This window comes from Ambystoma mexicanum, chromosome 10 (genome assembly GCF_040938575.1).
Source record: "Ambystoma mexicanum isolate Mex_15411 chromosome 10, UKY_AmexF1_1, whole genome shotgun sequence".
Lineage (NCBI taxonomy): Eukaryota > Metazoa > Chordata > Amphibia > Caudata > Ambystomatidae > Ambystoma > Ambystoma mexicanum.
In genome coordinates, this window is record NC_090932.1 from 427,250,883 (window position 1) to 427,268,688 (window position 17,806).

Consider the following 17,806-nt stretch of genomic DNA (forward strand, 5'->3'; position numbering starts at 1 on the left):
CTGAGGGGGGGCATCATTAGGACTAGAGCTGAATATAAGGCAGCCATAGATAATAGGAGAGACACCATGGAAAAACAGGCATGGGAGGACTTACTCATAGCTGTCTCTTCCAATGACTCAAAAATGGGAATTTGTTGCACTGGGACCTCCTTATAGGAGATTGCAAACCCTAGCAGAAACGCATGTGGAGGCAAAGGCTTGGGTGGACCATTTCTCTTCCTTATATGGGGGTTCTGTAACACATACTACTTATGGGGATCATGATGCTCCCTTTTATGTTTCAGTGAAGGAAGCTGAGGATGTGATTGTTCAGCAATTATGCAATCAGGCCCTGGGCCCAGATACAGTGCCAGCAGATCTCTACAAAGTGTGAGTGGTTTATGGGCCCCACTGCTGACAACTTGTTTTAACGCATTCCTAGAAACAGAGGAATTCCCACCCTCTTGGAAAAAAGTGCTATTATTTACCCTATTTTTAAGAAAAGTGATCATGAAAGTCAGCTGGCGTATAGACCAATATCACTTTTGGACAGATCATTTAAAATCTTCGGCCACATAGCATTGGGTCACATTGAGGAATTGATTCTATTGAATTCAGTGCTCTCTGGCATTCAATATGGCTTTAGACCCAATGTGGGGACCTGTAATGAATCCCTGAATTTATATTTGGAGGTGGCCCAATCTGAGTATGGAAAGGGCGAACCGATGTATTTGGCATTCATGGGCCCAAGCACCACTTTCGACAAGGTAAACTCTGGACGGTGCTTGGGCCCATGGGTTGTCCCGCTGGGATTTTGAGGGTCCTGCAATTGATTAATGGAAATACCGAGGCATGCGTCCACTTTGGGGAGTAGAGCCAATGTACTAGATTTTTTTGTGGTCAATACAGGAGTGTGACAGAGATGCGTCCTGATCCCAGTTCTTTTTACACTATATATAAATGGTCTCTATCAAGCACTGTTATACTCAAATGCTTATTATCTGCATGTGGGCAACAAACCCTTTCCCTTGCTAGCCTACGTGGATGATTACTTGTTGCATCACACGCACCCCAAATGCTTTGCAGAAACTGATTAATGTGTATACAGATTTCATGATAAACCTGGATCTGCAAATCAATACAACCAAGTCAACAGTTATGCCATGTGTAGCGGGAAGAAAGAAGAAATTCCAAATGCATGAGATGTTTAGTAATTTATCTGCAACCCTGAGGGTGAAAGAGTTGGATTATTTGGGAATTTGTTTCTCAGAGAACTGGAAGGGAGACTCCCAGATACACAAACAACAAATTAAGATGAGCCATTCATTGGGGGTTGGGGGTAAGGTGACTCGTTTCATGCATTTGTGTCAGGGGCAACCACTTCAGTTGATAATTAATGTTTATAATACCCAAACAAGAGCAGCAACTAATTAGGGGGCCTCTCTTTGGGGGGTATGAAAAAACTCTGGCAATCCAGATTCTGGAAAACAAATTTCTTATGAAATTGCTTGGCCTGCCGTCCTCGGCACCCATGTTTGCTGTGCATGCCGAGCTTGGACCGAAATATCTGTCAAATGAATGGTATCAGGGACCTTTAATACACTGCTTAGCATTTAGTCAAACACTAGGGCAGGGGTAACTCAAGATATCATCTACGACCTAGTTCGTAAAGATGCCTGGCGTAATATTCTGTGGCTAAAGTTAATTCAAGGCTATACGACTCAACTAAATGCTCTAAGCCTCTTTCCACCAGCGCACCTGATGAACCAAGTTGGAAGGAATGCTCATAAAAAGAATTGTTGCTCTCTGGTTAAGGAGAGGCGGGAATCGATTAAGCTCTTATTGGTATCAAATCGGAAACATGCCATTGTTACCAATGGTTACTCCATACAACCCTACTTGATGCACAGTAATAAGGATTGTAACGAGAGCCATTTCAGCTTCTACTGCTGAAAGCCAACACAACCAGTTGGCAAAGCTATGTGCAGGACGCAGAAGGCCCTTGTTGCAAATCAGCAGTTGAAAATCCTTCGCATTTTGTCTTACTGTGCCCATATCATCTGGCCTTGAGGAAGCAGACGATCATCCCCTATCGAGTCAAGAAAAATGTGAACAATGTCGCCACACAGTGGTCTTTCTTTTGCCAGCAGACTCACTCTGTGTCGCGTGGGCGTTTTTATCTTACCTTAGGAAGGCTTGAACATGCAAGGAAACAATGTTTCGATACTCTACCTTCAATTTGTCTGTTGGTCTGTGTAATCAGTTATCTGCAAACACTGTTTTATTGATTGATGTATATGTTATTTATCGAGAGAAATGTATTTTATCATTTTTATAGTGCTCCTATTGAGTATTTCACTCGTATGTTTGATGGATTTATTCCGAATAAACTTACGTTGATTATGAATAAGAATTACAGTTTCTTTAGATTGGCTTCGGCTGTCTGAGGATCTGCAGAATACATGTACAGGGTGGAGTGGCACACTTTGTCCATTTGTTTAGAGGAGGTTGCCAGAACTTCTGCAAAGACGGCCACAGCATTTTGAATGTGCCTACCAGTTTTTTTTTTTAAAGTTTTTATTAAATTTTACAAACAAACAAAAAATAAACCAAACAAATTGTGCATGTTCAAACTGTTTCAATACACTTTTTTAAACTTCCTAACCACTACTCCCTCTACCCCACCCCCCTTGCGAGTCTATTGCATTGAACCTTCAGTTTCCACACCCTGTGGTTCGGTCACCTCCTCCACAGGCTCAGTCGGGTCGTCCAATGACCCAAACAGTCCGGCTATCAGTGATTTCCAGGCCATCAGGGACTCATTCTCCTCCTCCCCCCCATTGCAACACGCTTCTTGCCATGCCGTGGTTTCGGCTTCCGCCTATTTTTGCAAGTCCTTCCACCACACCTCTATCCTCGGCACATGGCATGACTTCCATCCCATGGCAATCCTCCTTTTTGCTAGCACATAAGCCGGGTCCCTTAGTTTGCTTACCTGCCTGAGTTTCTGTGGTCTTGGGAACCCCCCCAGCAGAAAGGCCCACACCGTATCCACTACCATCTTGACCCCTCTTCCTTCTAGTTTCTACTTTACACCCCTCCAGAACCTCTCTATGATCGGGCATGACCAGAACATATGCACCATGCCCGCGTTCTCTTCGTCACATTTGGGGCATGCTTGCCGACCTGCATTCTCAAACCTCGATATCCTCCAAGGCGTCATGTAAGCCCTGTGTGTTATGTACAGCTGTATCTGTTTGAGCCTCGTGTTTCTAGACATCTTCTTATGATACCCCTGCGCCCTTTTCCACATCCCATCTCCCATTTGGGCCCCAACCTCCGTTTCCCAGTCCATTCTCAACTGCGTGACCTCCTTCCCCACTTTAGACATCAACATCTCATACAGTCTGGAAATCTCATGACCCCCCTCAGCTATATCATATATCACGTCTATGGTGGCGTCCAATTCCTCCCCCAGCACAGTTTCAGGCCATGTTCTCTTAATCCTCTGTACCATTCTGTGGTACGTAATGTACTGGCCTTCATGCAACCCAGCTACTTCCCGTAGCCCCTCAAAAGTAACACTAGAGCCCTCTTTCCAGATGTCCCCCATCGTTGCCACACCAGCCGGTTCCTAGTGGGTCCGGAGTATCAGTCGCAGCTGAGCGTCCGCCCCTGTCAATACTACCAATGGCATCTGCGGTGAGCATGGGGATGGGTCCCCCATCATTTGGCATGCCCTGCGCCACACCTTCCATCCTAGTAGCATCATTTAAGGGCGCCCCCCATTTCCGCTCTGGGTGCCCACATGACTTCTTTCAGATAAAAAGGTGCACAATCCCGCCCAAGCAACCTGTGTTTGGAGGTCTCTTCATCAGATAGCCATTTGGCAACATACTGCAACTGGCTCGCCACATAGTACGCCTCGTAGTTGGGCAGCTTAATTCCCCCTTTGTCATGGAAGTTCTGAAGCTTCCACAAGGCCACTCTGTTTCGCGTGCCGTGCCACAGAAAGTCCCTACACATGCTATTTAGTTTAGTGAAAACCCCCTAGGAATCAGGTACGGTATATTCCCGAAGTAATGTAGGAGCCTCGGCAGGACCATCATCTTTAGCATCGCTCCCCGTCCCATCATCGCCAGAGGCAGCTTTGCCCAAAACCGCATGCACTTCTCGATGTTTCTAATGGCTACTTCTGTGTTACACTTGTGCTCCTCTTCCACAGTGTGGTATATATTAATCTCCAAGTACGGAAACGTGCGAACCGCCCATGGCACCTGCAATACAGGTAATCGCTCCGATGGAATCCCCTTGTACCCCCCCAATGGGAACATGCTGGACTTCTGGGGATTCACTGCTATACCAGACAACACAGCATATCTCTCCATCACGTCTAGGATGTACTGGAGATTCTCTTCTGGGAATCGTAGGTACAGTAGCATGTCATCTGCATATAGGGAAATCAGGTGCCGCTCCCCTTTCACCTCAATGCCTATAGTGTCATATTGTTGCTGCAGATAGATCGCAAGAGGTTCCAGGGCCAGTATGTAGAGCATACGAGACCACGGGCATCCCTGTCTAGTACCCCTGCTAAGCTGCCACCTCTCTGAAATCACAGATCCTGTCTTAACTCTAGCCAGCGGTTCACTGTACAAAATCTTCGCCCACCTCACATAGCCAGGCCCTAACCCATAGTGTTTCAGGGCCGCCAGCAGCCACGGCCACTTGACGGAGTCAAAGGCCTTGATCGCATCCAAGGACACGATTGCCATTTCCTCATCCCTTCCACTGCCAAACTCAATGATCCCCCGGAGTCGTCTATGATTATTGGTGATGTTTCGATGGGGGACATAGCCCGTTTGATCCGGATGTATTAACTTGCCAATAACCCTCTTCAGTCTATTCGCCAGGACTGCAGTCAATATCTTACCGTCTTGGTTCAGCATCGACACAGGTCTAAAGGAGCCACAGCTACGCCCAGGTTTATGTGGTTTAGGGAGAGGTACTATGACAGCCTCTCTGAGTGACTCCGGTAAGCGGCCCATCTCGAATGCTTAGTTTATCATTTCTAGCAGCGGAGGGAGGACCTCTTCTATATTTACCTTATAAAATTCGCTTGGGAGCCCATCTGTGCCCGGGGTCTTACTAGTGGGCAACTGCCTCACCACCTCCCCCAGTTCTTCCAGGGTAATCGGGGAGTCCAATTCCTCTCTTTCCTCCTCGCTTATCTTGGGCAGCCCCATATCCTCCAGCGTTTCCTCTATCATTACACAGCTGCTTTCCCCGTCTTCCCCGTATAACCCTTTATAGTAATCCACAAACGCTTGATTAACTCTCTCCTGGGTATCCTCTACGCTACCATCTTCACTCTCTATAGTTCTAATTGTGGCTCTGGGGGTCTCGCTCTTATATAACCACGCCAAAAGTCTCCCCGGTTTATCGCCTCCCACATGCTGTCTCTCTATGTACCTTTTATAATTAAGGTTACACAACCTCTCCCAATATTCCGCATTTTTGCTGTAGCTTAAGTATCAAATCTAGTTTCTCCGCTGTATCATCTGCAGCTTTTAAGGCCTCTTCCAATTTTGCTTCCGTCTTTCTCAGTTCAGCCGAAACCCCCCCCTGTAGGTCCTTGGATTTCGCCATGGCCGCCCCCCTCATGACAACCTTAAAGGCCTCCCATAATGTCCCCGCCGAGTCCACACTCCCAGTGTTGGTTTCAAAATAGTTTACTATCTCCTCCCGCAAGTCCTCTCTGAAGAAGGGGTCCCTCAACACCTCCGCTCGTAGGTGCCATGTCGGGATCCTCGCCCTCGGGGGCAATATTGCCATGCAAGAATCAGGGGCGAGTGGTCCGAGAGGACCCTGGCCCTGTACTCTATGTATGCTATCTCCGCTATCATGTCAGGTGATAAAGACATAGTCCAACCTCGTTGATAACTGCTGTGGGGCCAAGTAATGCGAATATTGCCTTTCCCCAGGGTGCCACACTCTCCATGCATCTTCCAGCCCAAAGTCATCAAGCAGTGTCTGTAGCGCCCTGACTGCAGGGGCTGGTCTATCTAATATCCCATCCGATCCGATCTATCCACCCTCGGGTTCAGTACACAGTTGAAGTCCCCTCCCCAGATCACTGCGCTACCCACACACCAGCTCAGATTCGCACTCAGTGTCCTAATGTACGCCGCTGTATTTTGGTTCGGGGCGTACGTGTTAACAATACTTATCTCCCTGTTCTCTACCAATCCCCTCAGCATAACCATCCTCCCGTCTGTCTCAGCCACCACTTGCAACCACTGAAACGTAACATGTGGCGCTACACATATAAGTACTCCTCTTGCGTAGGCCGAGTAAGACGAGCCCACCAACACCCCTTTCCACTTTCCCGCAATCATGTCCATCCTCTCACGTGTGAGGTGGGTTTCCTGCAGCAATGCAATGTCTATTTTCTGCCTGCGTAGATACAGCATAACCTTGTTCCTTTTTAAATAGCTGTTAAGCCCCCGCACATTCCATGTGAGTATTTTAAGGTCCCCCATGGTCTGGTATAGTCCCGTTCCCTCCCCTCCAGGTATCGTTTAGCTTCAAGTTCCAATCCAATCCATATAGGCTCGCATCCCATTCTAAAACCCCTTTACCCAAAAACACACCAAACTTCCCGTTCCCTCTCCCCCCGCCTCCTATCCCTTCCCCAACACTCTCCCCCCTAACTGTTGCCCAGCTCCATCCCTGGATCTCAGGCTCCCCCGCATCTAGCTCTTTCCGGCTTTTGCCTGTACTCGAAGCTCCGCAGGGTGAGGCCGCCCTAGTGGCCAACCTACTACAACTACAACTATAATTCGGGGGTAGGGTACTTCCGCCCTGCGCTCCACTAGCACATCAATCAACTACACATTGCCAAACAATTTAAATATATGTAACTGCCACTATATTCCAGTCCATCAAGTCTCTCACAATCAGCAATATGTAATCGAACATCAGCCTCTTACAGCCAGGCCCATCGTTCTCAGCCTTCGCCTAGGCGTCCTCGGGAAGTTCGCTCACCGCCCTAGCAGTATGCATACCGTATCTGAGTCACTTTTCGCGTCCATTTTGTGTCTCTTCCGTGTCTTGATCCGGGCAGCCCTGCAGATCAAGCCATATTGTTGCTTCTTCCGGAGTGTTAAAAAAATGCAATTTGCCCTTATGTACGATCTTCAATTTCACAGGGTACAGCAGCATATATTTTATCCCAGCAGCCCGTAGCCTCCTTTTGATAGTTACATAGCTGTACCGCTGCTTTTGGACCAGCATAGTATAGTCCGGGTATGCCGTGATAGTACTCGAGGCCCTCTCAATTGTTTCGCCTTTCCGAAAATATTCCAATATTTTCTCGCGGTCTTTATAGTTCAGTATTTTAGCAATTATCGCTCGTGGAGGGGCCCCTGGTCTCGGCTTCCTCATAAGGGCCCTATGTGCGCGCTCCACCGCAAAACCCTGCGAGTGTGTACTGGCCCCAATTGCTTGTAGGAGTAAGTTCTCAATGTAATCAGTCGGGTCCTGGCCTTCTTCGCCTTCCGGCAAGCCCACCACATGAATATTGTTTCTCCTCGCTCTCCCTTCTGCTTCTTCTGCTCGAGACTCCAAGTTGGCCACTTGTTGTTTAAGGACATGGATCTCCTTTGCATTGTTGGTGCTGGTGTCCGTGTTAGATTTCACCGCACCCTCCAGGCAGCTTGTGCGTTCCGCCAGTCCCCTGACATCTTGTCTCAGCAGGGAGACTTCGATGCCCACTGCTTCGATTTTAGCTTCCAGGGAAGTGCGTAGGTCCATCATCGCAACCCCCCAAGATTCCTTCAGCTCCGTGATGGCTTCTAAAATCTGATGATTATCAGCCGCTGTTGCGCCCTCAGCCTGTGCCACCAGCCCTTTGGTTGCGCTGGCCGCAGGAGACTGCTGTGTTTTCGCAAAAATATCCGTCGTGGGTTGTTTGTTCTTATTCTTGCCCATGGCCCCTCGCGCCACAATATTCCGGTCTCCGTTGGGTCTCCCTAGCGTCCGAGTGTCTTCCCAACTGTAATTTCCGCTCTTCACCGACCGTCGTGGTGATCTCAAGGCAGTCGCGACATCCTCTCACCGCTGCTAGTTGCTGATCAATGCCGAGCGAGCGCTGCTCGTGCTTGTCGTGGTGCGGCCTGCATTTTCACACCTCTGTTGCCCTCGGGCCCCTGCCGTCCGGGCCAGCCCCCAAGCCTCCACGACCCAAGGCCCACAGCCAGCAGGGGTTTTGTTCCGTCTTCACCTCGCTATTGCCGTTCTTTCCCGGTGACCGCTGCCTCTATTCGTCCTCTTCAGGTACCCCAGTGTCGTTTCCTTTGTTGTCGGCCATCTTGTGTGACAATGGACCGAACTGCCGCCGTCGTTCGTCGAGCAATTCCTCCAGACTCCCGCTTACAATTCTCTCAATCTTTACACAATAAGCAGAGCATACATTCCCATGCGTGTGTGATCAATTCTGGAACCCGTGGCGCATTTTCAAAGGTAGTTTTTTTGGATCATCTGTTGGATCCTCCAGAGCTACACGGGAAGCACGTCCTACTCCATGGCTGCCCAAGCCACGCCCCCAATGTGCCTACCAGTTGACTGTAACCAGTTGCATTTGCATATTCAGACGAATGTGCAAAAACAGGTCTCAATCTGCCCATTTTATCATAAATATCACAGTTCCGGACAAAATACATTAGTATCTGAAAGAGTGAAAAATTGAAGAATTATGTACATTGTGGTGTTGTGACGAGCTACTGGGTTAGGTAGTTCTATGGGCCAACCATTGAGTTTCAGGAGAATATGAGTTGTATAGTGCTGCAGTAGGTGTGTTAGTTAATACATAGCAAGGTTCATAGAAGGCCATTGTTGAAGTGACTGAGTCCACACCAGCGCAACAATGGCTTAAATATGGCAACTCTGTTTTAGGTGCATTTTGCAAAGTTGTCGAAGATTGACTTAAAGTTGAAGAAGAATCAATGGAAAACAAAAACAATACTTGATGCACAATATTTGACTCGGGTCCAACCAGGTGCACTAGGGCTAGAACTAGATTGCCAAGGAGAGGGGCCAGTTATTGGGCTGCAGGCCGATGGTGAAGATCTGTCTCAAAATAATTTAGTTTTAGATGATTATCAACCTTACAGGAATCCGACTAGTCTTGGCCCTCATTCAAGAGATGGAAGATGTCATTTGGAGGCTAAAGGGCAACAGAAAAATGCTTAAGTAATTCCCATAGGTGTAGAACTGGAATGCATAAGAAAGTGTGAATAACAGGGGAAGTGTAATGATGACAATGCAGGGTATACAGGTGGGTCATACTGGATGCCACATGGCGCCAAAAGAAACCATAATTTGAATTCTGTTCCTAGCAAGGCTATTATGTAGATTAGGGCCTTTTAAGGATAGACAAGCCAGTGATTGAGGTATTAATGATTGAATTGACCATGGCTAGAGTACATGTTCATTCAAAAATCGTCTATTCTACAAATTAATACAGTTTTGGTATTATAACTTGATATTGATATTTTATTTATACAAAAGTGTTTCAGAGCGCGAAAAGAATGGTAGGAGAGCAGGGATTACATTACTCCAGGCATTTCAAACGGGTGAATGAAAAGGCAAGATTAGAAAACTGTCTGAAGATTGTTAGGCAGAATCCTGTGCAGTTCCCTTGGGGAACACTGCAAGAAGATTAAGACTACAGGAGTAAGCAGTAAACCCAATTGGTAGCAGTCTGCACCACCCAGATTTACCTGGTAGCTGTGGCTGAGCAGTCAGACTTCTCTCAAGAAGAGTAGGGCAGTATATAGAGTATACACAATAGGGCTAAAAACACAGTAGAGCAAACAAACACTGACCAGAGCTTTGTATCAAAAGTATATAATTATTTATTTAAAACACACTTTACGCAATACACTAGCACTCTAAATCAAAAGCAAGTTAAAACACAGTCAGGTAAAGTATAAACACCTCCCTTGATAACTATCAGACAAGTCAGGGTTAAAGCACCACTATTTGTTAAAACAGATGTGAGCGTGTAACCTAGATGGCACTCCAATAGTTCAGTTACAGGGAGAGAAAAAGGCAGGGCATAAAAATAATACAGGTCCCAACACTTTTAGGAGTTCAAAGCAAGGGAATAAAAGGCAGTATACACTGTAGAGCCAAAGTTCATAGGCCAGGCCCACTTTAAATGGAGCAAGGGGAAATGTGCCCAAGTTCACACAGTTTAAGTTGCACTAAAGGTCTTTGCAGAATGTTCAAAAGAGGTTGGGGTGTTTCAAGAAGTAAAGTTAGGAGGTCTCGAGCCAACCCATTTGGAAAGTCAAGGATTTAAGGGTCACCTTTAGCAATCCGTAGAACGGACGGCCAGGCAGAACACAGTACCTTAAAGAGAGAGGAGGCTCCAGCGGTGGCAGTTGTTCCTGGCAGTGGTTGAAGTTCGTGGTTCCAACCAGGGGAAGAGAAGATCTCGTCGATGAGTTGATGCACTGCACAGGGATGAAACCAGCCGCGGAGTTCTCCAGTTAAAAGGTGCGTTCCTTTTATTCGCAGTCAAAGTGGTGAAGCTTGGCTATCCGGCCGCCGGGGTGCTTGGCACGGGAGATTCGACCAATAGACGTCTTTGGAAGGTGAAAAGGGTGAAGTGGTTGATCCTACCAGCTCAAAGGAAAAAGACTCGTCCAGCAGAAGATCTTCTCTTGTCGTTGGGAAAGTGGTTAGTTCGTTGTAGCAGGGCTCCACCGGTGGTGTCGTTGTTGCAGATGGCTCAGCTTCTTCCCTCTTCGGATTCTTAGGTCCTGTGGCGACTTCTGCAGTTCCAGTCCCAAAGACCCTGCTTTTATGCAGAAAAACGCCCATTCAACAGCCTAGCTGTCACTCACACATGCTAAGTGGTGAGCCGGGCAGCTCACTACTGGGCCAATCAGAATAGAGTGCGACTTGGGTTTTTAAGGCAACGCAGTCCAGTGTGCCAATTCCCCTCCCCACACATCCTATGGAACCCAGACAGAGTGGCACCATTTGGAGGGCTTCTGTGGAGAAGCCCGCCAAAAAGTGGAACAAAGGGCTCAACCTTGGTTAGAGTTACAGAGACGGACGCAAACACCATTTTAGAAAAGAGTTCTGGCAAAAAGACCCAACCGGGGATTTAATATTAAATAAATAAACCAGCGGTATCTTTAACATTGCACCAAAAAAGTGGTGTGTTTAAAATCAATGGGAAATCCCATAGGAAATATTCCGGTGGAATATTTTGCGTGGTAACCACTGCCACCAGCCAGAAACTCGACAAGGGGGGATTGGACAGTGCCCCCTTGAAAACAGACCCAGGGCAATCTAATTAACCCCTTCCAGTACTTCCACAATATGATGGTTGGTACTGGTTCTGTTCACAATTTTGGACTAGTAAAGTCAATGGTGACTTTACATGGCCTGGGAGACAGTAGTCAGTCCCAGGGTATGGAGTCTATGTTTGGGGGTCACTATGACACCCCTGTGTTACTGCACTGAGGGTGCTGTGTAACACATACACTAAAACAGATGATACCCTATGGAGTAAAAAGAAACCCTATAGCCCATAAGCACATAACAAGTCAAAGACATACCCCAAATCATGCCTAAGAGTGGGAGTAAAAGAGTCTCACTCTTAGTAGGAGAAAAAAACAAACCCCAAAAATCCAGCAAAGCTGCTGCGGGACTCATTAGGTTTGGGAAATTAGTCTTATAAGAGAATTCTCCCTAACAAAGATGATGCACTCCACATGTGTATGGCTATTTCCTTTTAGGAGGGGGTGACCAGGACATTTGTAAGAGAGCAAGAGTCGATGCTAGAGGAAATTGTTGTTTTATAGAAGAGGCTTGGCTCTATTCAGAGTGATTTGCCAAGGTTTTGAACAGAGCACAGGATGGGTAACCAGTCATGGGAATTCCAAATGGCTATTATTACAATATGGCCAGGCAGCTGGATAAACGAACACAGAGTCAAACAGGAAATAGTGAATAGGCCATCAGAGACAAAAAAAAGGGTTGTGCTAAAACAAGGATGTTGGTCATCATATAAAGGCCTTTCACTATAAACGTAATAGTAGTATAGGCTTGAGAAAAGAAAGTAATATAAATGGCAAAGCAATGTTCTTGTGAATAGGCACCAGAGACGCAATGTGCCTACGTAGCATTCTTCCTAGAAATGTGTGGACTACAATGTAGACCAACTGTGGGTGACAGATATTTGAAGACCTCTTGTGTGGACAACAGAATTAGATGTGCAGTTCATCACATATTTGCTTGTATTTCCGCCCAGACAGACAGGAATAACAGAGATTGGATGACAAATATGTTAAGATAGTGCAACATATTTGGCTGATCGTCATTTACAACACACAATTATGTGTTTCCACTCTTATTTTGCCCAGAACAGGTTTTGTACAGTTATTTTCTTTCTGGGATAAGTACCATCCTTTCAAAAATATAATCAAATATGAACATCAATCCAAGTGTCACCACTAAGAACAAGGACTCGTATTTACAACATACCTGCATCCACTAGTTGAAGGGTTGTGTTCAGAGTTTGCCATCATAAGATGGAAAGCATTGGAGCTCCTGTGAACGGAAGGGCTCTGCAAGCTGGAGCTGAGAATGAAAACATGATTTTGTAAGCCTTGGAATGAATTAACTTTTGGCCACTGAAAGCTTTTCTAAAACCATGTAATAGAGTAACCACAAATATAGCTAAACCTTCAAATCCAGCATCAAAATATTTTTTCACTTTACAATGCGGCCAACATGATCTAGTAATTGTATTTCTAACTTCCTAAATCATATGGAAAAGATGAACAACCAAAATACGTAATGGTTCTCCTGAATTACTCAACATGTAAACAGTGATAGCATCCCATGGGTGGTCCAAAGCAAGAAGGCCAAGTGGCATCCATGCCTCAAAGACAAGATTAGACTCCCACCTTGTCAAAATCCCCCACCATTTCCCTCATAGGGTACTTTTAGGTGGTGAGACTAAAGGAGAGTGTGAAGAGTGACCATGCCCATCTGAGCTTCACCCCTTCCTCACCCTCTCAGAGACATCTGTTCTGCCACTAACAAAGGAGGCAGTACAGGTGTTGGTGATACATACTCCACATCTCATGCTGTGGCCATTTGCCCATCTGTCCCTGAATGTTGTATTTCCTTCCATGATTCATCCTCTCCTTACCTATCCCTTCTCATTCCCACATTCTGCAGACCTATCGCCCTCTCTTTGTTGTTTACAATAGTTGGCCTGAAAAAAAACCAAAAACCGAGTATGTCCTAATCCTTACAGTCACAAAATTAGGCCACAGTTCCCACTGATATCTGTAAAAACGGCCCTTTGCTGGGCATGAAAAAACGTGCTTTGCTTTAAAAGTTTGGTAACCCCCAATGGAAGCCACCCACGTGATATAGAATAAAATAGCAGATTTTGTTTCCTTTTTCCTGTTTCAGATTTTCTTCCTAATGTTACTAGAAAATAGGTATGTAATGGTATAAAACAGCTATACAATGTGTACAATGGTCTAGAGTGAGGCCTAGAGACCTCACTCGCTGTGCAGATGCCATTCCACCAGGCGCTGCACAGGTGAGTGAGGCCCAGCACAAGACCCTCCTGGGTCCCTTAATTTTATGATTGAGAGGCCCGGTGTGCCTCCTGGTACCGGCGCCCACGTGGTTGTTTGTACCCGTTCGATTGGCTTCCCATTCCTCCCCTCCTTCCTCCCGCCTCCCAGACTGCCCCCGGCCCTTGATTGGATTAGAGGCCGTGTGTACAATGGCCTAGAGACCTCACTCGCCGTGCAGACGCCATTCCACCAGGCGCTGCACAGGTGAGTGAGGCCCAGCACAAGACCCTCCTGGATCCCTTAATTTTATGATTGAGAGGCCCAGTGTGCCTCCTGGTACCGGCGCCCACGTGGTTGTTTCTCCCCGTTCGCTTGGCTTCCCATTCCTCCCCTCCCTCCTCCCGCCTCCCAGACCACCCCCTCATCTCGATTGGCTCACTCTATACTACTAAAACCATCTCCACAGGGCAGCCCTCTGCCCGGCAGCCCCCGCGGCGAAGGGCCCCAAGGCCAAGGGCGGCTCCAACAGAGGCGGCTCGACAAAGTGTCTGCAGGTGTCCGCAGGGGACACCAAGGAAGCCAGCAGACACCAATAAAACTGTAAGTGTGGCATGGGTGGGGTGTAGAGCAATTACTCTACTCCAGAAAGCCCCTGTCACTCTACCTTACCTTCCATAGTGTAGAATTCCATAGACTTTATTAATACATACCTTGGAAGACTTGTAACCGATGTAAATGGAATGTAAATGTTGCCTTGTGATGCATATGCTAGTGCCACACATGTACGGAACGGACCTTTAGCTTGCGTCGCATCTAGATAGAAATGTGATTGTTAGCATGTGCCACACTTAGAATTCTGCCATAGACTCACACCAGGTGCACTCAGAAAGATTTGTGAACACCAGACTTAACTTATTCATGACAGGATTGTCGAAGTTGCCTTGCATTACATATTAACATACTTGTCAAGGTCAACAAGCGCCGCACTTAGATGAAACTTCAATATTAGCACGTCCACACTTAGATAGAATTGTGAATACTAGCATGTCCACACTTAGATAGAACTGTGAATATTGGCATGTCCACACTTAGATAGAATTGTGAATAGTAGCATGTTCAGACTTAGATAGAATTGTGAATAGTAGCATGTCCACACTTAGAATGTGAATACTAGCATGTCCACACTTAGATAGAATTGTGAATAGTAGCATGTTCAGACTTAGATAGAATTGTGAATATTGGCGTGTCCAGACTTGGATAGAATTGTGAATATTAGCATGTCCACACTTGAATAGAACTGTGAATATTGGCATGTCCACACTTGGATAGAATTGTGAATACTAGCATGTTCAGACTTAGATAGAATTGTGAACTTTGGCGTGTCCAGACTTGGATAGAATAGTGAATATTAGCATGTCCACACTTAGAATTAGGAATATTGGCCTGCGTCGCAACCTGGGTAGGACTTTTAATGTCAGCATTCCCGCACCTAGGTGAAAACTGAATGCTAGCATGCCTGCACTTAGATAGAATTGTGAATATTGGCATGTCCACACTTAGATGGAATTGCTGATGTTGGCCTGCTTTGCATCTGGATGGGACTTTGAATGTTGGCATGCCTGCAACTGGGTGAAACTTTTAGAAGTTGTGGATATTGGCCTGCGCCGCATCTGGATGGGACTGCGAGTATCGGCATGCCCACACCTGGAGGGAATCCTAAGCATTGGCCTGCGCCACATCCAGATAGAGTTGTGAGGGTCAACAGGTGCCAAACGTGGATAGAACTGTGAATGTTAGCATGCTAAAGGTCATGTAACCCACTAACCAATATAAGCTCAAACTCTGCATACTTATCTCACTCAAAAAAACACACAACCATCTCTCGCACAGCAAGCCGCACCCACTTCACAACACTGCAACAACACATAAGCCGGAACAACAGCACACGCGGACTGACACCGATCCAAAACCCGCACCAAAGCTCAGTATCTGGTGTATACCGAGCTGAAGCTGCCAACAGAACACCACTCCTCTCACTATCCTACTCCTTCTTCACCTTACTAACCCTTCGCACCTTATCATTTGCAGATCCGCCAGAGCGCCTGGGGTCCAATTCCGTTGGTGACGGTGTGCGGTACAAATACCTTTAACATTTAACATAAATACTAGCACCCAATAAAATGAAATATAACTTAAATGTATGTAAAGAAATAACTTGTCTCAAGTCTGCAGACCAAATGATGGGGAGGTCCAACTTGAGATGAACTTCATCAAAGGGTGAAAGCTTTCCCTACTAGAGTATGAGGACAGTGGGATGGGGATGTTTATCAAGACTAGACAAAAAATGTTAGATACTTCAAGACTTGGCACAATACCTTTTAAGGCTCTCTTCTGAAGACTCCACCAGCATCCCTCCATCTTTCCTGTTGTGATACGAGCTGCCGTTGTAATTCTCCACGGATTCACCAATGTGAGCGTCATTCCCATTCGCATCAAGTCCACTGGAGTAGTTCTCATTCATTTCATTGTCACTGGACCCGCTAGCCAGCTCAATGTCCTCATGCAGAGTGTTGTGACCAGGCTGAGACTCTAGTTGATGGCATTGCATCTCTTCAGCAACCATTTCTGCGGGTCCGCCAGTTCCGGAGTACCCACCTACACTTAGAGAGATAGAGTGATGCGAGAAATGTTTTCGGAATTAATTACAAAGTGCAGAGCTCACTTGAGGACAACAGTAGTGACTTCTAATTTTGGTACAGGCTTTAGGCATTTAATTAAATATTGTTCTGAATATTAGGATTTGCACGGTGCTTGTTTCCGCAGTGTTTCTTGAATTGTCCTCTCTTGAAACAGGGGTGGTGAATATCTGTTATAAAAAATTGAAAATAAATATCAGGGGTATTTAACCACAAATAAAGGTAATATGGAAAACAAGCTATGCAAAAACCATACAGTTGGTTAAAGATGATTCTATTTTCTTGCATTATCACCGTGAAGGGATGTGTTAGTACTTTGAAAGAGGGAAAATACTGAAAAGTATCCCTTCTGTAATATTTCATGTAGTAGCATGAGGAAATCCATTTCCATTTGTATCATTTACATACATAAATGCTATTGTAACTTTTAGAGCCATAAACAGAACTTTGGGGATCATGACAACAATCAAGTAGATCATGGAGATTCTCTGAGAAATTATATGCCTGGTTGGAACACTGTACAGTAAATACAGCCAACAAGACAATGACGACGTTGTTTGAAGAAACCCCAATCTACTGGCATTTCTCCCTGTACCATTTGCACTACATCAATCAAATGGAAACAACTTAGGCCAAAGCTCAATGAGTGGTTGTTTAAATAGTTCAAAGCAGTGGTCAGTGCAGAGTTTACCACATTTGACTGCTAGAAAAATAAATCCCCTATTGAGATAGAATGGGGGCACACGACGACTCCGCAGCCCAAGTAGTAAGTTAGAGGCAAGATTTTATTACATCAATAATGACGTAGGTCTTCACAGTTACATGGCCCAAGTCATCAATGCCCCACCGCCCTCAATAGTAACTTACCAAACGTCCCTCATGTACATTCTACTGCACTGCTCGAGCAGTACGAAGTCACAATATCCTCCCACTTATTCCAAAGACTGGTTAAGCCACAACAGCTAACACAATGGTGAATGCTGTTTAGAGCAATCTCCTCCAAAATAAAGAAAAATGCGGAAAAGCCAGAAAATGCACACAATACTTGCAAACAGAACTCTGAACCACCTCTGACTGAGCTCTTAAGAGATGTATGGCTCTCCAAAGAGGCATACTTAAATTTCAACACCCACATGCACAACACAGTTTCGGCACATGGTTCTGAATGCCCTGACCGAAAGGTTGTACGCTATAGGCACACTCTCCTCAGCAGCTCCTGTGCATTAATACATTCAGACATGTTTAAAAAATCACATAGAGGATAGGGAGAATATAAGTCAGGCAAAGCTAATCTTCCCATATATTTTGTTAATTTTTGGTTCTCGGACATGGCAAGTCAATGAAAAAGCCTAGTGATTTGTTTTTTGTTATTATTAATATGTTAGGTTTTACAATAAACCCTTCACATCCTAATCAAATACTAATTACATAAAATGTATCAATTTGGTCAAACATTAGGACATAAACCTTATTCAATTTGCCACATGCTTTCTCAAGGACAATCATAAAAACAGT

At 45.8% G+C, this 17,806-nt stretch overlaps 1 protein-coding gene across 1 annotated transcript in view; it reads right to left on the bottom strand.

Moving 5' to 3' along the window:
• The window catches only part of LOC138492881 (period circadian protein homolog 2-like), a 344,827-nt gene extending 331,600 nt beyond the window's left edge, over positions 1–13,227 (bottom strand). The window contains 2 exon segments of the mRNA XM_069620199.1: positions 12,541–12,636; positions 13,214–13,227. Coding sequence (XP_069476300.1) covers positions 12,541–12,636; positions 13,214–13,227 — 110 coding nt within the window.
• Positions 13,228–17,806: the final 4,579 nt, after the last annotated feature.